The sequence below is a fragment of the Glycine soja genome, chromosome 11 (genome assembly GCF_004193775.1).
Source record: "Glycine soja cultivar W05 chromosome 11, ASM419377v2, whole genome shotgun sequence".
NCBI classification, from domain to species: Eukaryota; Viridiplantae; Streptophyta; class Magnoliopsida; order Fabales; family Fabaceae; genus Glycine; species Glycine soja.
The window spans coordinates 37115367-37138261 of NC_041012.1; the positions used below are offsets into that span (position 1 = coordinate 37115367).

The window sequence follows — 22895 nt, forward strand, 5'->3', positions numbered from 1 at the left end:
AGAAAAATAACCAAAAATATTTATATCAAAACTTAGAATGCTTGAGATTGTCAATAATATTTATCGTGATGGATTTGTTACTATCAGTGCTTCATCCATAATTACCAATTCCAATCATATAAAGTTTAGTATCACAACAAAGTATTTGTTAAGATGCAAATAATGGAATGCAGTCAATGTTCAAGTCAAGCTATTTCTAAATGCTTAGAACACCATCACCTTCAATTCCAAACTCATCCCTCTTGGACCTTGTAGGACATTTGAGACCCCACTTTATATAGGATTGGTCATAGTTTGAGTTTCACATCATCTTATCTTGCATTAGACCATTTGTCACAAGTTCTTCTTCTGGGTAAATACCTTCAACAACCTTTTAGCATCAGCCCTTTTTCCTGGTGCAGAAAATTTTTAACTAATATACATGAGAGTGCTCTCAGATGGCACATGTCCTTTTTCACACATTTCTCTCAACAATATTTTTGCCTCATTCTGATATGACAGTTTAAGTAACCTGTCCATCTCTGGCTGACAGGACAATTTCCACCATCCACAAATTAGAACATCGTATGTTGAAGAATTAGGAATTCTTCCTCTTGTCAACATCTCGTTCAAAAGTTCTCTAGCTTGGCGCATCTTTCCTGCTTTTGCATAATCTTGAATAAGCACATTATAGGTACCTGTTGTGGGAATAAAACCTTTGGTTATCATTTCACAATAAAGTTTTATAGAATCCCGTTTATTTCCAACCCTACCATGGCCAGAAACCAATATGTTATAAGTAGTTGCATTTGGGACAAGTCCTCTTCCCCTCATCTCACTAACTAATTTATCTGCATCTCTCATCAAACCATCAGTTGAAAGACCTTCTAAAAGGGTATTGTAAGTAGTAATATTTGGAGAGATTCCATCCACCAACATCTGTGAATAAGTACTAAAAGCCTTATCCGCATGGCTGCTTGTACAATAACCACGAATAAGAGCATTATAAGTAACAATGTCAGCTGAAATTCCTTTTGTTGCCATTTCCCTGAGCACCACATTTGCTTTTTTAGTCATCCTTAATCTGCATAATACAGTGATTAGAGCGTTATACACCGTCTGGTTGAGCTTGAGGCCCATAGCCACAAGCTTCTTGTGAATTTGCAAAATTGCATCTGCTTTTCTACTCCTTGAATATGCTTTAAGAAGAAACTTGTGAATAGTTGGTGTAGGAACATACCCCATAACCAGCATTTCACGCAAAACATCTATTGCTTTTTCAATTGCACCAGTTTTACTAAGCCCACCTATAAGAATGTTATAAGTGACCATATTTGGCATTACCCCATAGCTCTTCATCTCATTCAACAGATCCAAAGCATTTTCTGTTTTACCTTGTATGAAGTATGTGTTAATTACAGAGTTATATGTAACGCAATCTGGAGTCAGACCCAACTCTATCATTCTTGAAAACACAGATTTTGGTTCATATTTCCCCAGCCTCAAAAGCCCCTTAGTCAAAGCATTGTAGGCAACAACATCAAACTGCACGTCCTTCTCTGTTATTTCCTGTACTATAGAAAGAGCAGCTGACTCGTTTCCTTCTTTAAAGTAGCCATCCATTAGAGAAGAGTAGTTAAAAACATCTAGGTAGATACCCTTAGAGAGAATATCTTTAATTAATGGCTCAGCTTCCCTCATGCTTCCAAATCTTTTCAAGTTGTTCAATAAGATATCAAATATGATATTGTTTTCCTCCAATCCCCACGATTTCATTTCCTTATAGAAACCAGCAGCAGCCTCATGTTGACCTGCCCTATAATAGCCGTCAAGTAAAATAGCAAAAACAAAAGCATTTGGCATAATATTCATTTGGACCATTGTCCTTAACACATCAACTGCTTTGTTGAGCATTCCTTTTTTGGCATATCCATTTATAATAGAAGAAAAGGCAATAACATTTGGAAGAACATGTTCCTTCTCCATTTTTTGCAACGCTGACTCTGCAAATTCCACGTCTCCGAACTTACAATGACCATCAAGCAATGCCGTATAAGTGACACAGTTTGGGACAAGATTGAGCTTTAAAATACTTTGGAACATTGCCTCAGCCTATAAAGCACGGACACCCCAACCCCTTGCCGTGTCCGGTGTCCGACACGCGTCCGTGTCAGCGTCCGACACCGACACGACACCCGTACTACGTTCTATATTTTGGACATTATAGGTGTCCACGTGTCCGTGTCGATGCTTCATAGGCCTCAACCTCTTTATATTTCCCAACTTTGAAAAGTCCATCCATCATAGTTGTACACAAAACTAGATCAAAAGAAATGCCCCGAACAGCCATTTGGCTTTGATGATTAAAAGCTTCCATTACCCTCCCTGATTTTAATAATGCACTAATTGTTGGGAAAACTCGGACTTTCCTGCTTCGTGAAGTTTAAGATAGGCACTTAGTAATTAAAGATAGTAATGGGAGCACACAATTATAATTCTCCAATATGGAGATTATTCCACTATACAAAATGATAGTAGGGTTACAAGGACGTGCTTACAAAATTGACTCACTTTATGGAGGCTCACACTCAAGCTTGAGAATAGAGACTTCCCAAGCTATTTATCTTCTCTCTCAAAGAGGTTCTCTAACTTTCTAGCTTTCTCACTCTAAGAAGTGGATTCACTCTTGTCTTGGATGGTTAGGAATATATTTTTCTAGAAGGCTCTAGAATTTTCTAGAACCTCTCCAATTAAGGACGGATCCCAACAAATCTCCCCCTCCTTGACAGCAATCTTCAAACTTCTTTGTCGGTAGTATTTTTGTCATCATGTCTGACCAGTTCTCGTCTGTGTAAACCTTGTCAAGATGTACTTTTTTTTCCTCGAGGACATCTCAGATCCAATGATACCTTATGTCAATGTGGAGGGGAGTAAACACGAAATAGATTTACATCAGTGGATCACGAGCCACCACATAAGTGAACTTGATACCACACATTAACCCAAAAACCTTAAGACTCAGGTTTATGGATCTTCTCCTTACTTATATGGTGCTCCACCTTTTCACCCGATGTGGGATTTCACCTCACACTTGTAACCCAACACTAATAATTGTAGTGTATGAGACATGATTCGGATCTAAACCCATATTATGCATCTCTCTCGGCAACATTGCCGCTTCAGCTAATTTACCATGTCTGCAAAGCCCATAGAGAATAGAACTACAAGTAACCACATCAGGCATGATTCCACTCATAATCATTTGCTCATAAAGAGAAAAGGAATCATCAATTCCTCGGTGCTTACAGTACGCAGCAATTAATGTCGTCCACGTAACAACAGTTGGCTGCAAATCCCTTATCCCATCCCGAGTTTCAACTCTACACTCATTCAACAAACCAGATTCCCCATCCCTCCCAAATCCCAAAATCTCATTGACAACAGACTCCGCCTTCGCAAGATCCCCTCTCATACAAAAACCATTAACCAAAGTATTATAAGTAACGATATCAGGCTCCACACCATTCTTCCGACCATCCTCCACCAAATCCAACGCACGGCTCATCATCCCGGCTTCACAATACCCATCAACCAATGTGTTCAAACCTACAACATCTAATGGAACACCCCCACCAACCAAGTTCCCCATAATCCACTCAGCATATTGAACCAATCCAATTCGGCAATACCCCTTAGCAAGTATATTACAAGTAACCGAATCAAAACAAACATCCTTCTTAACCATCTCAGACAACAACCCAAAACCCTGATCAGCCAATCCACGCTTACAGAACCCCCTAACAACAGTATTATAAGTACATGATCAAAAACACTGTTCCTGAGATACCCTAAAGCCGAACCCAAGTCCCCAACTTTGCAAAACGAATGAACCAGCAAATTAACACTAAAAACATTAGGCACAACCCACAAAGGACCATCTCAGAATACAACACTTTTGCCTGAGAAACGAAGCCAGAGGCATTGAATTCGTACAAAAGGTCGTTCCAGAGGGGCAAGGAGGGAACGAGAGAGAGGGCACGCATGCGATAGAAAGTGTCGGAGGCAATACAGAACTTGCCACAGGTTAAGTAGAGGCGAATGAGGGTGCAGAAGAAGGAAGCGTAGAGATGGGTCTTCGTGGGAGGGATCAAAATCGAATCTTTTTGGATGTGGGAGGAGAATCTTCTTCTGATGGGTATCAAAGGGTGGAAGAAGGTTCTGGAAGAGGAGGAGGAGAAAATGAACACATGGGTCTTCTTGCTTTGGAGGTTCTTAAGGTACATCATTTCTGCGCTTAACACACAGCACAAAGCACAAAGAAGGAAGTTCAAGCATTCAGGGACATGGTGGTGGGGGTATCGATTGAAGTTTAGCTGCACACTGCTATGGCGTGGTGGAGTGGACTATGGGGGAAACGGAAGAGGAACAACAAAGAAGAGATTGTTACCGCGCTATGTTATTTTTATCCTTAATCCTCAATTTCCTACGTTTGGGCTTCATGACCAACGACAACGGCCCCGTGTGTACGAGGCTACATTTGGACATAATTTTGTTTGTTGAATTTCTTTTTAACAAATGATAACTATTGTGTTTAGTAGATTGGTTAAGAAATAAAAAAAATTATATTAAAATTCATATTTGTGACTTTTTTATGTTATTTTATAATTTCTACCCTAAAATATTTTATTCTTTTAGTTCTTTAACTAATATCTTAGATATTAGTTAGCAAGATGCTTTTTTTAAAAAACAATTTTCATCAAATTACAAATCTATCCTATGTATTGAATTAGTTGAATTTGATTCATAAGTGAGGTACACAAAAGTGCAGACTATATAGCTAGCCAAATGTTGGGGGAGTACATTTCCAACTTGCATAGTGTTCTGAGTGAGGTAATTGTGAAAACTGAAAAGGAGTTTATTATATGATAATGGAGCCCTAATAATTGAGGTTATGAAACATACATAAATTATAATGTCTAAGTAAGAGCTTTGGAGTGTTGATAATGTAATTGAAGGTACAGAGTGCATAACTTAGAAGTTGTGTAAGTTGGATGTCTAGGAATGAAAAAAAAATTGCATATATGCAGATAAAATTTGCAACTAATAATAAATTAGTATCTCCAAGGGATACTCACGTATAACAGGTATAAGTATTTATATTATCTGTTTGTTAATAGGGTGTGGTCGGAAATTGTTATATTCGTAACTGCGCGTGTATCTGTTACTCATTAAAATTAAAATACTTAAATGTTTTTTATATATTTTTTTATTTATATCGTGGAATATTATTTAATTTGGACTTATATTTTAGTGTAGTTTTTAAATTTGTTTATTTGGACTTATATTTAAAGTTTAGATAAAAAATTTGGAAATCGCAAAGTAAATTTCTTATTTATTCATTTTTTATTTTTAAATGATTATCCGTATATATTTTTAATTGTGTAGAATATTTGAATAATTTTTATTGAAGTATTAAACTTATTTTTTAAAAGAAAATTTCAGAATAAATAAATTTATAATAAAAGTGTTTTTAAAATTTTTTATTTTTTATCTTTAAAAATATTCACAAATATCTAAAAATTCACAGATAACCACACAAGTAACGGGCGGACACAGGACATGTATTTGTCCCACGTGTTGGGTAGCGGGTGACCACCACCCCTATCGGTTCTGTTGCCATTCCTATAAATGTCTAATCCAAGATGAATATCTATTTGAGTTGAACAATATCTTAGACTATTTTCTTCCATCACCATTCTTTTTTTCTTCTGTACCAGCAAATTTTTTACAATTCCATTCTTTTTATCATACGAATTTCCAATCTGTATGAACCTATACAGATTCGTAATCAACTGAATTAGATTAATTTTATTATAAAATAATTAATATCTTTATATATAATACTAAAATTTTTAATATATATTTAATACACATATAAATTTATATAATAAATTTTGTAATAATTAATTTTGATCTAATAATTAATTTTTTTTACGTATATAAATTTCTATTAAACGTATGGTCATTGTATAGAACTGAACTTGAGAATGTCTCGGATTCTTTGTTGTTAGTTTTTAATGGGACTTGAGAAATTCTGCACCTTCTGAAATGGGATGAAATGTTCCTAAATTCTCACATTATTCAGTCAGAGGACTTGATCCAAGAAGCAGGTAGGTGATCTCAACCTGGCGATGTCTTTATTTAGCTCCAAGATTAAACCCTAATTCGAAGGATGCTTTAAGGATCACAAGTCAGGCCTAACTTGCAAGAGTTTTTTTTATTGGCCAACTCGAAATAACATTGGTTAAAAGAAGTCAAAATTACAACTAATTTCAAAATTTGTTATGCATGTATATGATTTTTTTTGGATAAGCACATGCATATGATTTTATCACAATGTTAATCCTTAATTTGTTAATCAAGGATCATAAGTTTATTTTATCTTTTAAAGAGAACCTCTCATTTAGGGGAGAGAAAAAAATAAAATAGAATATTTCCTCCTGAAAGTGACTCGATTCCTTATTTCTTATCTATTAGATAATTACATGTAATTTTTTAACTTTTGTTTCTTTTTTGAATTGACTTTATAAATGTATCGAGTTTCAGTCACTCATTACCATCACCTAAATATAAATTATTTATTCTGATAATATCATTCTTTATTATCCCATTCAGATAGGTGACACATCCCTAATTTTTTTTAGAAATGTTATTCATATAACTCATAAATTTATACATTTTTTTCTCTCCACCTCCATCACATCACTTATCACAAGTTATACTTTCCTCTCCTCTCTTTTCTTATTCTCTTTTGTTGTACAAATTATTGCAAAATTTGTTGTATAAATAACATTTCTCTTTTGAGAGAGATGCTTATTGCACCATAACTATCACCAGAAGACATGGGAACAAAATTCACAGATAATCACAATTGAAAAATGTATTACATCATGAGTGAGTTACAATACTATGCAAATTCACCAACCTCAAGACTCCGCAAATGGCAGTCTTCAGATGGGCAAATGGTGACAGAATTAGTGCAATAAAAAACTATAAGCCGGTTGGGTTAGTGAAAACCGACTTCCATGCATAAAAAAGAAAAGAAAACCTGTACTAAATCGTCATTGCACCATTAATTGAGTTAGAAAAACGTTGAATCAATTCTCAATTCCAATAAGGTTACTCTTGAGTATGCTGCATCATGTATATAAACCACAGAAATGCAAGTTAGCATTGGACTTGCCTCATCATCTTGCTTGTGAAACCGGTCTCATAGCATTTCCAGGATACAGACAACCGATACTGCATTGCTAGGGAGGACCAAGATGCGAGTATGTTACAACATTTTTGACCAGTACGGAAACCCCACTTCAATGAGGAACTCATATTGGTACAAAAAGTGGGTGTTCTATTTTGGCTGGGTGACAAGGTGACTGAGGCCAAGCACCCACTTAAATGGAAATGGTCCAACCCAAAAGCCATTCTCTGTATTGTTGAATCAGTACCATATACATATGCCCCAACAACAGTCATATCAGTGTGCGAGATTGAAAAGTTTGGTACTCTTTTCAAGGAATTGGTGGAGCATTCCTGGGATATCGAGCTGATGAGGGCATCCGCTGCATTGTTCGAGGGTATTCTTGCTTTAAACGCTTATTTGAAAATCCCTGATGGGGCCTGATTCACAAAAAAAAATGTGGTTAAGAAAAATAGTTATTAAAAGGGGGTAAGAAAACAAATGAATTTTATAAAACCAGCATATATCATTGTTAGAACCTAGGAACCAATTCTATCTGTATTTGCTTTGTCTACTTTTTTTAATATTGACCAAAAGCAGACAACATAGCTCGCACTGCACTATATATACTTCAATTTGAATAAAACCAATAGGGCTTCCCAAAATTCAAATGGGTGCAAACCACAACATTCCACATGCTAGATCAAGAAAGCAGAACAAGGAAGAGTAAAGACTAAAAGTCCATCCATTATTCAATAAAAACATGTAAAGAAAATTAAATATACGCAATCTGCTAATCAAAGTAATGGACCTGGGAGAGCTCTGCATTTTCTGAATGCTTTGGCCAAGCTTTGATCTTAGATTTCCAAGTGCCTTCTCGGCAGCCTAAAGAAAGAATGCATATTTAGTGCTCCAACGCCATATGTGAAGAAGTTAATCAAGTTAATGGAGTAAGACATATATTCATAATAATATTTCATAATTAAAGAAAACAACAGACCTGCATTTTAGCCTCATCCCATGTTAATCCAATGCCTTTACCAAAGATCTTGCCATCTATTTCGACCTAAAATAGAGATAACAAATTATTTTAGATACTGCCAGAGCTTAAAAAATGCCAGAAGATGAGTAAAACCAAAATGCCGGGATAAACAAAGCAACAAAAATCTATTATGGCAGAGAAAGCATCCTAGTCATAATTAGTTCCCTTTTACAGGGTAGTATGTAGTTAACAGAACCACTACCCTGTACACCTGAGCCCAGATTCCAGATGGTAAAAGAGAATTACCATTTAACACTCATCCATCAGCTTCCCTAATAATCATAAACCACATAAATATAAGTGAAAGTAACACTATTTCTGATATTTCACCCTAGAGACACCAAACTTCCCAAGACACAAAATATAGAGAAAAATCAAAGTAGCAATGAAAGGTCTCTCCTAATCTACATCTTGAAGGAACGAAGAACTAAAACACACAAATAAACAAGACAAAGTTTCGAAACAAAGTATAATCATTTTACAATGCAATGAAGCTAATGTTTTTAACCCAATAGGTTCACAGACCACTGAAACATTTTATTACAAACCTGTGCATGTACTTCATCTTTTTGAACTGAATTTGTTGACACTGGAGCAGGTGTAGATAGAAAATTGACACCAAGACCCTCCATCATGCACTAAATAAATTGAGGGCATTAGTTATAGCATATTAACAACACAAACACTGACAGAATTTAACAAAAAATATTTTTTTTGTTGGGGGGATAGGTTTGTCAATTTAAAAAATCTTACCAATTCTTTCAGGGCAGAGATCGAACCCATTGACCTCTTAGAGACATCTAACCTAGGATCTAAAGCTCTTGATGGAGATGCAGATGAAAATGAAGCTGAATCCTCTTTAGACAATGGTTGATTACCAAGAGAGCTGGCAATACCCATGTAACCATTGTCATTTACATTGGGAAACCCACTCACATCGCCATATGTGGAACCAGGCTCATCCTTGGCACTAGACAAATATATATCTACAAAAACATCCACAAAGGTCAAAATATATTTATTATGAATAAACTGTTTGAAGAAAACTAGAAAAGCAAAAAGATATTTGTTTAATCATTATTAGCTTTTCTTTTTATGATACTGGGATCTTGCAAGAGATTTTAGTTGGTTTAGGACCTGACTAAATTTGTCAATCAAATTATAATAATTTTTTATTCATATGTCTCAAAACCTAACCATTTCCCTTAACCAATTCCTTTCTTTCATCATAGCTAAATCGACTGTCCACACAATATCTTTTAGACCAACTCTCATAAAAAGCTTAATTGTTGGAGGGATGCCCAAGAATGGTTTTAACATTTCAAATCTCTAAAAATTCTCATCCAAAGGCCTTCCAAGACTGAAGCATGGACAATACATAGGCCTACTTTACCTTAAGCTGAATTTTAATTTGATAATAAACAACAGGCATCATGGCTCAAAGTTCTGACCACTCGGTTAAAGAGATTTTGATACCTTGTCAAAAGATCAACTCCCTTAAAAAGCTAAAGCTATAAGGAGGATGCCCAAAAATGGTTTTAGATCTCTAACAAGGTAATAGGTTGGTTACTTGGTTTAACAAGGCAGGCTATGCTTTTGATGTTTTGAACTTTTTTAAAATTAAACTACCATATGCATTTTTTGGAGGAGCCAAAAATTACAACAAAGGCAAAAAATATGTAGTCTAGATAATGCTATAGCAAGTCACAATTAAAAAAATTAGAATATCCTGCCTGCCAAATGTTCGATAGAATCCTTAGCAGCCTTATTTTGAGCTTCCTTCCTAGTCCTGCCAAATCCATGACCAATTTTTTTTCCAGAAAACCATGCCTACAAATAAAAATGACAATTATAAATTCTGATTAAATAGAATGGCAAACATATTTCAACAAGTGGCTTCATTCTACAGGAAGCAAGATGAAATCAGCTTTGAGCCTCTGACCTAAAGATCATATTAAATTTATAAATTTGTTTCCAGAAAAAACATCCATTCATCAAGGTACCCAACAACAATCGGTGAGTTACACCAGTTTGCAGGTCAAAATAAATTTTGTCCAGTTAATCCAGAATAGGGAAAAAAATAAATCACACATAGCAGATCCACCAATTCAAAAAGTGAGCATGTGCCAGCAAGAGAGAGAGAGAGAGATTTTATACCACTGAATGAAGATTAAACTAACTCTATATAACCCCAAATTCCTAGATAAAAATATAAAATGCAGAAATTCATGCAAACCTAATCAACAAGGAATCATAAAGTCAGTGCACAATGAAAGATACCTCCAAGGAGAACTTCAGTTCAGTGCTTGCAACCAAAGATGACATAAAGTCCACCTGTTCACATTAAAGCATAGAAACTTGAAACAGTGCACTGAGAAATTAAAATATCCAATGACGCCCCTCAATTTATTAGCAGATAAACATTTTTCTACTCACCTTAGTTCCACACTTCAGTGCAATTTCGTGCAATACTGCAACTGGAGTATCTGCATGCAATACAGAATGGCCAGATTCAGAGTCAAGATCCCTGTGGCTGGAAGATGACCTACTAAAGGGGATATCATCACCTACACAACGACCATGACATCATGTCATTGAAATGATAACACTAAAACAAATAGAACTGGAAATATATATTCAAAATCCTACAAAACAAAACAAAAACTAGACAAATAAAGCATGTTTGTTTCAAGTTTTGTAGAAATATTCCAAGAGCGGGAATATGACATTCCTATCCAAGGAAAACATGGGCATTATTAGATCCCAGGAAAGAAACATGTCATGTTTCACTTTCATTTTATTCCCATTGTAAAGGGTTAATAGATTACTTTCTTATGGGAAGTTATTCTGAAACCCACCCAACCATTAACTTCAACTCCCCTTTTCCTTCTACCACATTCTTTTTTTAACTAATCAAAATTTGCAAAAATTTTGGAACATTCAATGCTAGCCTAACATATTTTTTAATTTACCCAGTAATAACATGATGGGAACTGAGAATAACGGGCAGTTAAAGGCAGAAAGTAGGAGCAATTACATCTAAAATAGGTGTAATAATAACTGTCATTAGTAGTTATATCTATAACTACTATAATAACTATTTAATTAATTATAAAGGGAATAACCCCATTTGGTGTCGTCTTTCTTCTGGACATTTTTACCCTCAACTACTATAAACCACTACAGCATTTTATTTAACTTTTACATCTTTCAAAACAAGTTACACCCCACTACATATATAGATAACTTCAAAGTCCAGGCACGAAGTGCCTTTTTTGCACTAGTTATATATTATTTGAATAAGTTGAATGGTAACTATCATGTTGACAGTTTAGGGCAGAAAGTTAGGAGCAGTTACATATTATAAAATGTGTGTGTAATAGGGGATATATGTGTATTGTTTTCTAGTAACTTGGACAGAGAACTCTTCTGAGTAGGAGTCTATGACTCTGACACAGCACATTCTGCTGTATTTGGGTATTCTGTGTGTGATTTAATATTACTCTTTTCCAATATATCAATTGGTGTTCTATCATAACATTCCTATAGTGATCCTGGGAATGTAATCATATATCTTGAAACAAATAACACCTACCGGCATTCTCGGTCCGCATGGTAATTGTCGTAAGACAATCCCATAAGGACTGGGTTCAAATCTGGCCGGTATATCATTCAAAATCAAATCACTGAAACAAATAACATCTAATAAAGCATTTCCAAGTTTATATAATGTATTTTGAATAATTATGTCCAGTTAAAAAGTAAATGAATGAAGACAAAGGCAATTATCTCAATAGATATATTTATTATGAAGAAAAAGGATATATATTTGAGAAAAAGAAACAGATCTGTGAAACATTAATAAAAAAATGTCCACCTTAAAAATTAAATGGATGAAGACAAAGGCAATCATCTCAAGAGATATATTTATTATGAAGAAAAAGGATATATATGAGACAAAAAAAAATGAGCTGTGAAACATTAATGGAAAAAAAATGTAAGCAGCCAGAAAAATTAAAAAATACATATAATTCAAAGAACCAACTAAAATAAAAGTTGATTCCAACTAAATTACTTTCGAAGCACCAAATAACTGCAGCCAAACACTGTCAGTACATGAGAAGAGAATACTTGAGGAAGATACTAAAGCAAAACAACCAAACATGTAGCAGCAAGTTCTACAGCTTACCAGAAAAAGAACGATAACTAGAGAGCATATGATTTAGTCTGGGGCGATCATCTCTGTGATACATCTGCAAAGACATTATCTTAGTACAATTAATTCACTAAATACACCAAAAGTCTAATCCTCCAGTAAAACCTCAAATGATGGACCCAAACATTGTCATTACCTCCTTTGGTAATCTTTGGTGGCTGTCATGGAGAATTCTATCAGATGAAATAGAACTTTCAACCTTATTGAAAAAGGATGGATGATGAAGCCGGGGCTTTTCAATACCCAATGGACCAGAATCCACAGGAAATTCTTTAGGTACTACCCGGTTTAGTGGCTGTGAACCAATCTCCTCTTCTACAGGAAACCAAACCCCCCGTGATGATGGAACACGAGGAGCAGAGGCTTGCACAGGATGTCTAACAGGAAATGGAGGCTCAGCGGATGCATGATCCCTGGTATCTTGTCCATGTTGCAATATGAGAAGCCTACGCCTTGTATCTGGATCTAATTCTGATTCAGGTACTTCACCTTCTTCTCTAGCAGGAGAGCTATGCAAGCTAGGATCGGAAGGGGCAGCTTGACCCATTGGCTTTACTAGTGTAGCAGGTTGAGGGAACTGTACATGGGGAAATGGCATCATAGATGCTTGTGCTGTTGGAGGAGGAACTGAACCAGAAGGCACCATTGTGTACTGAAGAGAAGTGAGCCTGGGATCTAGATTAGCAGTTGTCACAGGGAAAGTTGAAGCTGCCGCTAGTGCATCCTAGCAGCAAGTACAATTACAAAAAAAAAAAAATAAGACAAACTTCATGTTTAATCATACATATATGACAGTTCTCACATTCATTCAGAGCTCAGGTTGATACCTTCAATTTTCTTTCTACCTCAGCATCTGCCATGCCATCAAACAAGAACGGATCTCTGTTTCCATTGGAAATAGAACCATCATCCTGAGTAGCAGAGCATAAACAGTCAAACACATATATTGCAAAAAATTAAATTATACAAATACAGCTTCAACTTCAACATGTTACATAGTATATGCCCAACTGATAAAAAGATATGTATGTTTATACATTGACATGCACTAACCTCTGAAACTAGATAATTGCTCACATCAGGAGGAGAAGGTACATCTTTGATATCATCTTCATATGCAATTTGAGGAATCTTTTGTAAAAGACCATCATCAAAATCCCTGTCACCAAATCAGAAGTCATAATCAGTTCAGGTCCAAGAATACAAATTAGTATTTAGCTTTATACTGATTGGAGATAAGTCAGCTGCTAAAAAAATCAACCTATAACTGTTAAACAGAGTTATCCCAAGGTAAGTAAGGAAAATCAGTGAATCTGTGCATCTTCCCCTTTCATTAAGGTTTACAAATAAAGGGTCAAAATTACTTTTATAAGGTTTAACACTAACTTACTTAAAGAAGCCACCCCTAACATTGCAAGCAACATTTCTTGCAACACACAGAACAGGGATAGTATTGCTTGCCTACAAGACAAACAGATTTAATCAGTTCATATTAGTGAAAAAAGGGCAAAATTGCATTCATCCAATTGAAAGTATTGGGCTTCCAACCATACAAGAAAGAAAATTTACTTCAGCTTGAGGAGCATAGTATGGAGCAAATGCAGGAACAACATGCACCCGAGGTTGATCCCTCTCATCCCACACTTTCAAGCGATCATCAATTACCAATGCCATCTTTGGATCACATGAACCATCTTGGAAGACATTGAACAATGACTTCTTCAAACCTGTATTATATTATTGAAACACCATCATATTATAAGTATGACAAGCAAACTAAACAGCAGCAGCAAAAACACAGGCATATGGTATGGTACAAAAATAAAGCATAGACTAGTTACATCTGCATATCAATCTCACATAAGTGAGTTTTAAAAATACAAGCTGTCCTCATTCTCACAGTTTTAATCTTTTAGGTCAAAAATTAATATACACCTGTCATTGGAAACAATACTAATAGAAAAACAACCATACAACTTACCAGACTTAACGCATACAATGCGACCTAATAGTTCTTTAGAATTTATCAAATTTGAATCTGGATCAAGAAGTCTCCACATTTCTAGTGCATAGTCCCTTTCAGCCATTGTGCAGACATAAACCTCAAAACGCTTGCGTCCTCTTGCAGTAAGGTAGCTCCGAAGATCTTCCCATGCAGGTCTCAACCTCACAAGAACACTCGTATCACGAATCTTGTCAAACACACAAATTTTTGTTAGATTAATGATTCTGACAAATCTATCTGCTAGTATATTTTACACAAAATAGATAAAACACAGCTTATCTATTTATGTCTACATCATCAAATTAAACATTTGGGCATAGGATAGTATATAATGCACTATAATTTGAAAATCACATTACTCTTGTCCAAAATTCAGAGTAAGGCAGAAGTCACATCAATGGCAATGGAAAAGTGTCTCAAGTGTTTACTTGAACCAGTAGAGAAATCAGTCTATGACTATAAATATCATTTTAAAACAGGACCAAATTACAGTAATAAATCTAGAAGAAATACAAAAACGCAACATGCAGCAGAAGATACAACTAACCAAGTGGATACAAAATTAAATACCTGTGGATTGATGCGTGTCAGAATAATGTTCTTATCCTGTAACCGGATCAGTGGCCGAACTATAGGCTGATGACTGTCTGATAATGCCGGAACAATCTCAGATTGAACTTTTATCACTCTCCCATTATCAACAACCTGATCATTTTCAGCATATTGCTTCAATATATTCTTGTCATCTAGGTAGCGCTTGACCTCCGCCTGCATACCAGAAATTCGCTGTGGATCTACCTCAGAGTTTATTTTTCTCTGGAGTGCATCAATTCTATCCTCAAATGATCGCATTGTGTTTGCTACAATGAGTGTTTCATCCAGATCAAACACTATACCCAAACATCTAAGATTTAGCATCACGAGACATGAATCGTAAAGTCCCAAGGTAACAATAAATCCCCAAAAGCATGGTCTATCATCATTCCGAGAATGCATTGCAACCAAATGTATTTCTTCCCCACCCAGTGGCATTACAGCAGTCTGCAAGGTCCAACATCACAACCATAGTTAAAATCCGACAAGAGAATTATATTACTGGTAGCCACATATAATCTATGAGAGAATCATGAATGGTCAATGCTAACACAAAAAAAAAAAAAAAATAGCCATCTTTAGTAAACCATGCATGGACATATTTGTAACTCTGTTCAAGGTATGGAAGACATTTGACTACACCTCTTACTACAATCAAAATATTCAATAAATTTTAAGATTCTTTCTCTTCAATTAAAACCCTAACAGCATATATACTATAGTTCACTATGATCACGTATTTCTCAATGTAACAACAAACTCCAGCAACAACTTCCATGAGATCAACAAGAAAGAGGAGTCTTTTATAAAAAATAGTCTCATGGAACATCATCACGTCATGAAACTCAGTTCAGTTTTTAATTAATGCCAAATACAGGGTGTGGGTGGTGTCTCTATTAAGTGTCCAATTTAGCCAGTTCCTTCACCATCTGGGTTCAAAACAGCAGATTAGTTAAGTTCAGGCAAATTATTACAAAAATCCAGACAAGTCATAATTGGGTTATCCAAAAGATTTTCCAGTGCAGTAGTCCTCTGAGATTATTAAGTCAGATTAAGTCCAGAGAGTCAAATTGCCATGGAATGGAATATAGTGCTTTAGTAGTTCAAATTTTTATTGTGCCTTCTTTTCATTCATTCATTCATTAATTTTTATTTAAAGTGTTGTGTTTACTATATACCTTGTTCTCTCTGATACACAAGGAGTGCAATTGAAAGAGGCCGTCCTGCTGCTGAGTCTTTGACTCCATTTTGAAGCAAACACCACATGAGGTAACAGTGTGAAGCACAGCAAGTGGGGGACATCTCTCACTAGGTTGCGAGAAGTGGCTTATTCTGATTTCCTTCACATGGAAGTTCTTGTTGTAGTTCTTGTTGTTGTTGTTGTTGTTGTTCTCTTCTGGGTATACATCTACCTCACCCACCACCACCTCCCCCTGGTACACCACCGATTTATACATTCTTTTCTTTTTTTGTTCCCTTCAAATCAAATCACAACAACACACAAAAAAAGGTCTTTGGAATTTCGTCAAGATTCCGTGTAAGTAAGGGAAAAAGTATTCATCATCATCATCATCATCATGGCCGTGTCAACAATATCAACAACAACGCTTTAAAGATTCATCTGATTTTTGCATTACCAGCGAGGGAACGTATATATAAAAAATATAAAAAATGAAAAATAAATTAGGGCGTTTTGTTTCAGAGGAAAAAGTTTTAGATCCGTGATTGAAGGTGATCGTAGGGTTTGTGTGGGATCGTGAATCTCCGACGCGGTGGCGGCCGGAGGAAGGTGTTTTTTGCGAGTGAGAAAAATGCGATAGTTTCGGTAGTAGCTAGGGTTTGATTATGGATGGGTGTGCGCGTGGAAGATGATGGATGATGATCACAAGGGGAAACCCTAGATCCGGAAAACGAAAGGTCAAAAACTGTACTCGGTTCCTAATGCGTAAGCCACTGCCAATAAATAACACAAGAAATTAAAAAATTCACTAATATAAGCTCTCTTTTTTTATGAAAGATTTTTTTTTTCAAATTTGATAAATAATTAATGGGAAATAAAATAATACTACTGTATATATATCATTTTCTTTGATTTGACCTTTTGACTCGATATGTAATAATAATAATAATAATAATTCATCGATAACAATATATAATATATAAAGACGATACTAAAGTTTGATTTTGGGGTACACATTTTGCTAAACGTATTTGCCCCTCAACCAACCCCTTCAATCCCTGGTAACAATATATAATTTTTTATTTTGGCAGTAACCAACTTTTTTAAAAGTTTGTTACTTTTTGAAAATTTTAAAATATATCAATTAACAATGAATCAATCTTTTAAAAATAGTGTACACTCTAAACGTCATATTGTTTTTCATTGGGTTTTATTTTCCCACAGACTGAACATAGGTGTGGTGAGGGTCCAAGGGATGCTTGACAATACAATTTTTTTGTTACTATGTAGTGGTATGACGGTCGTTCTCCCATTTTTATTTAATATTGTTCTTATTTATTTTTTAACCCTCTTGATATGGTTAGAAGGTGCACACATTAAAATTGATTTAGTCAAAAAGGAGAGACAAACAATCCGACACTTTACAATTAGTTTTATCGCTTCATATTAACTGCTTTGACATTTTAGAAAAATTAATGAACTGATAATTTTTTTTTTTATTTCTCTTCTATCGAATAAAATAACTTGGAGCAAAAAAAATAGAGAATAAGAAAATATAAATATAACAATTTAACGAGAATAAAAATTGTGTTTGTTCTTTACAAGAAGAATATGGGAAGAATAGTCTATTCATAGATATAAGATTTATAAAATATAAATAATAATAATAATAATAATAAAATATCATAAAAGATAATGAAATAGATATAAACAATCACAAATTAAAAATGTATATAATTAAAATCTTATTAGGAAAAGATACGTGGGATAAAAATATGGTAAAAGAAAAAAAAAAGTACATAATTCTTTAATTCATTATTGTTTGTCTCATTACCTAATGAGACTAGATCATGGTGAAGGAAAAAAAAGAATGCATAATATATTTATTTATTTCCTTTATGCATACATAAATCTTTTAGATGATAAAGTTTAATTTAGTGAGCCAATTGCTCAAAAGTTTTCCTTGGTGGTGACTCTGTAAATAAATATGTTACATTCTCACATGAAGGAACTTGATGAATATTTATATCATCATTTTTTTTGGAGATCATGAGTGATTTTTTTTATAAAATATGTTTTGTTGTATTTCCTTTAATGTATGATTCTTTTAGTTGAGCAATACAAACAACTTTGTTTTCACTTGATATTCGATGTCATTTTTTCTTATGTAAAGCTAAACTTTTCACATGATTAGAAGTTGTACCTATTTTGGCTTGTTTCACATGTTGTCATGGAATTATTGTATCACCACATGTAAACAAATATCCTATTTGTGACGTGTCATTATAGGGATCCAACAAAAAATATGTAAAATAACAAACTATGTGCTTGATTTTATCCCAATGCCTCTGTGATATATATGTCAGGTTGTGTATACATGGTAAGATACATTAAAACTTTAATAGCACTAAAACATGATACTTTAGGAACAATAATTCTTCATTTTCCTAAGATCTAAAAGGGTTGTTGTTTAAATCTAGAGACCTTACAATTATTGAAGTGTACACTAAAGGAGATTTGCTCATATAAAACCTTTTAAGTACCTTTATCATATAAGCTTCTTGTTACACAATTTATTCTTTAAGTATTCAATTTTGCAAACAAAACTTTATGCTCCATAGGTTCTTCAATCAAATTCTTTCTTTAATCAATCTACATATAGCTTTTAGAAGTCATTTATGAGTTTTGATAATACATGTCAGTTTCATAAATAACAATTATGTCAATTTCATTTTCATATTTTCATAAAAATACATGCAAATGAGATCATTTTTCTATCCTTTTTTTGTCAAATATTCACTAAGATGACAAAATCCTCTTGGAAGTTTCACATCACCTAGATTGTTTTCAAGGTCATATCAACAAGACAACTTAGGCATTTGTCTTGAGCCTTCTAACAGAAAAGTTAATAATACCCTAGACATTCATTGAGTGGCACACAATCACAACACAAATAGTTAAGTAAATTGATGGTATCATTGTAAATACTTAAATGGTGTAAATGAGATTGCAACGATTAATTATTAAAAATTCATGTACCCAAGTCTGCCTAGATCAATGGCTATTAAACTTTTCAAGTTACTTTTTTAATGATGCATTATAAACATTTTAACGATGAAGTTAAAAAATGATATTAACTTGTAATCAATCATTCTTATAAAAAAAACTAGTAATTATTTATAAGATTTTAATTGAAAAAAAAAATGTTAATTTGATGATTGTCTATATCTAGTATTTTATCATTTATTATTTTCCTATTAAAATTACAATTTATCATTTATAATGAAAGAATATATTAACATGCATTTTTTCCTATATATACACATTATAAAAAATAATATTTTTACTTGATTCCCTCCATTGTTTGTTTATCTTTTCTCTAATTTTTTTCTCATCTTTCTATGACTTTTTCAAGACTTAAAGTTTAAGTGATTTGTCAATTGGATAATTGATATATATATATATCAAACTGATGCAATAGAAAAACTTGTAATTCTCCATTTCCAAGTTATATTGTTTCATCACTTTTTCTTATCAAATATTATTAACAATACTTATAATGGTTGCTATCACCAAAAGAAGTTTTTCAAAATTAAAATTGTTTAAATCCTATCTAAGATCAAGGTTCACAAAAGGTTCAAGTTTAATTGACTAAGTGATGAGAATCCTAAAACTACCCAAATACAGGGACCTATGACCAGGAGTAGGACCAAACAATCAATGGATACCCTCTAACAAATGGTATCAGTCATACTTAATAAGGCCCAAGTGGAGAATAATGAATGCCTAGAGACAATGGTACTACCAAGAATTTTAATTGTTTTAGACAATGGCACTACCAAGAATTTTAATTGTTGCTGAAGGCCTAAACTAATTTGAAGGCACATGCCAAATATTTTTTTTTTTATATTTTTTCCTTGTCATTTTGGCCCAAACTAATTTGAAGGCCCATGCCATTTCTTTTCTAATTTTAATTTTTAATTTTAAATTAAATAAAATTGGTGTCTTTCCAGCTGCACCTCAAATACACTATATATATATATTGAACTCGTTTTCAATAAAGGGGACTTTTGGCATTTGACAAAATTTTGTGAGAATTTCTCTTTAAGTTCCTCACTGAACCAATCTTAGACTTATCAAGGTCATCATTGTGGCGTCTATCCTGACTTATATTTTCTCTCTGGAAGTGACGTCATCCAAACTTTATGGCCTGTATCAAGCGATACACTCCTAGTAAGGATCACATCATCTGGTATCAGAGCTTCGTCTCTTGATACAGGTTCTATCCTATCCAATTCTTTTTCTTTGTAATTTGTCTCAGGTTCGTGTTTTGTTCTGTTATTTGCATTTTTTGTTCGCATGTCTGTTTGCGTTCTTGTTTCGATCTTGATTCAATCTTGTTTCGTTGTTGCTTCATTCTGTTTCAAAATTCGGTTTCAATTTTGTTCCAATTATGATTCAAATTTTGCTTCAAATTCTGTTTGGGGACAATTTGGCTTGTTGGAAGAATTCAGGGGTTTAAAGTTTAGTAGGCTCTGGAATTGTTTGTTTGCCTATTTGCCTGTTGAACGAATTGCCTAATTGCTTATTGAATTTGGACAAATGGAATTGGTTGATTGAAGAACGGTCTATTATCCTAGACGAATTTTGAAAAAGAAAGCATTATAAAAAAAAAGTTGCAGAAAGTTAAAAAAAAAAGTGGGTGTTTAACCTTTGAACACAGATTTAAGGCAGTTAGAGGTGTTTCTTTTGGCAAAAATATATTATCCAAATCTGTTATTCAAATCTGATATCCAAATCTGTTATCGAAATCTATTACTGAAATCTTTTAATAAAATCTATTAGAGTATGTGATAATTAAGTTGTCTTTCCTGCTGTATTACCTTGTGCGTCCTATTTGATTCATCCAATAACTTAAGAGGGAGTGAGTGATAAAAGGAAAGAGTGACAAACATCACACAAAAACCTATATTGAGAGCATCAAACACGAGTGTGCTTCCATCAAAGAGAGAAACATGTGAGTAGAGTGTGGTGAGGTCCTGAAACCTTTGTTTAAATTACTAAATTTTTTTTTTGTTCCTTAATTATGGAAGGAACTAGTGACAGTGGTGGTGAATATCATCAACTAGACGAATCTCAACATTTGTTACTGGACGTGATGACTACACAGATGCAACGTTTGTTGAACCGTAACATTGAAGAGTTCTATGGATGAATTGAAGGATTGGAGAACCAACTGAATCAGAATGTTGGGAGACTTTATGGTGGGAACATAGGGGGAAATGATAGACCCGGGCAAAACAGAATGGAGGGACAGAACAAAATTGAAGGAGTAAAACTCAATGTACCTCATTTCAAAGGCAGGAGTGACCCAGACGCCTACCTTGACTGGGAGATGAAGATTGAACATGTATTCTCCTGCAATGATTATACTGAAGAGTAGAAGGTGAAGTTAGAAATAGCTAAATTCTTAGACTATGCCCTTGTTTGGTAGAATAAAAATCAAAGAGAGATGATGAGAGAGGAAGGGCGGGAGATAGATACATGAACTAAGATGAGAATGGTTATGCGAAAGAGGTATGTTCCTACTAGTTATAGTAGAATCATGCGACATAAACTCCAGAGGCTGTCTCAGGGAAGTCTGACTATGGAGGAGTACTACAAAGAGATGGAGATGTCACTAGTGAGGGCAAACATTGAAGAGGAAATTGAGGACACAATGACTCATTTTCTAAGTGGCCTAAATCATGACATTAGAGATGTTGTTGAATTACAAGAGTACGTGGAATTTGATGACTTGCTACATAAGGCAGTCTGGGTTGAACAACAACTAAAGAGGAAAAATGCAGCAAGAAGAAACTCATCCACCACTTTCAACCAGAACTGGACCAACAAATCCAAGAAGGAGGGAAGCAACTCATCCAGTCCATCAACACAATTTCCAAATGGAAAGTCAGCAGCGTCCAGTGCTGGAACCAAACATCATAATTTTGCCTCATCATCCAAGACTGGTACCAGAAACATAAAATGCTTCAAATGCTTAGGCAGAGAACATATTGCTTTTGAATGTCCAACCAGGAGGACCATGATCATCAAGGTAAATGAAGAAATCACCAGTGAATCTGAAACCAGTGAAGAAGAAGTGAAAGAAAAGCTTGAGGAAGAAGCTATGCAGGGTGATATGCCAATGGTGAGAAGGTTGTTTGGGAGTCAGATGTAGCCACTAGATGACATCCAAAGAGAAAATATTTTCCACACCAGGTGTACAGTTAATGGTAAGCTTTGCTCTTTAATTGTTGATGAAGGAAGTTGTACCAATGTTGCAAGTTCCAGGTTAGTGTCCAAACTGAATTTGGATACTAAGCCCCACCCTAGGCCATACAAACTTCAGTGGCTTAGTGAAGATGAAGAGGTAAAAGTGATTCAGTAGGTTGAGGTGTGTCTCACCATTAGAAGATACAATGATAGGGTGTTGTGTGATGTGGTCCCAATAGAGGTGACCTATGTACTACTAGGAAGACCATGACAATATGACACCAAAGCAGTGCATAATGGCTTCACTAACAAGATTTCTTTCCAGCACCATGACCAAAAAATTATTCTTAAACCTCTATCCCTTGGAGAAGTGTGTGATGACCAAAT

At 34.5% G+C, this 22895-nt stretch overlaps 1 protein-coding gene and 1 pseudogene across 1 annotated transcript; both read right to left on the reverse strand.

Moving 5' to 3' along the window:
• Positions 1–7: 7 nt before the first annotated feature.
• On the reverse strand, positions 8–4504 carry LOC114374708 (annotated as a pseudogene).
• A 2375-nt stretch (positions 4505–6879) lies between these two features.
• On the reverse strand, positions 6880–17023 carry LOC114376159 (RNA polymerase II C-terminal domain phosphatase-like 1). Its single transcript, XM_028334127.1, has 17 exons — positions 16252–17023; positions 15050–15520; positions 14456–14666; positions 14044–14201; positions 13865–13935; positions 13528–13633; positions 13302–13385; positions 12611–13198; positions 12448–12511; positions 10695–10825; positions 10539–10592; positions 9992–10088; positions 9012–9244; positions 8807–8896; positions 8217–8282; positions 8028–8101; positions 6880–7656 (listed from the first exon to the last, which is right to left on the reverse strand). Exons 1-17 carry the CDS (start codon positions 16528–16530, stop codon positions 7548–7550), a joined length of 2886 nt encoding a protein of 961 aa, XP_028189928.1. The 5' UTR covers positions 16531–17023; the 3' UTR covers positions 6880–7547.
• Positions 17024–22895: the final 5872 nt, after the last annotated feature.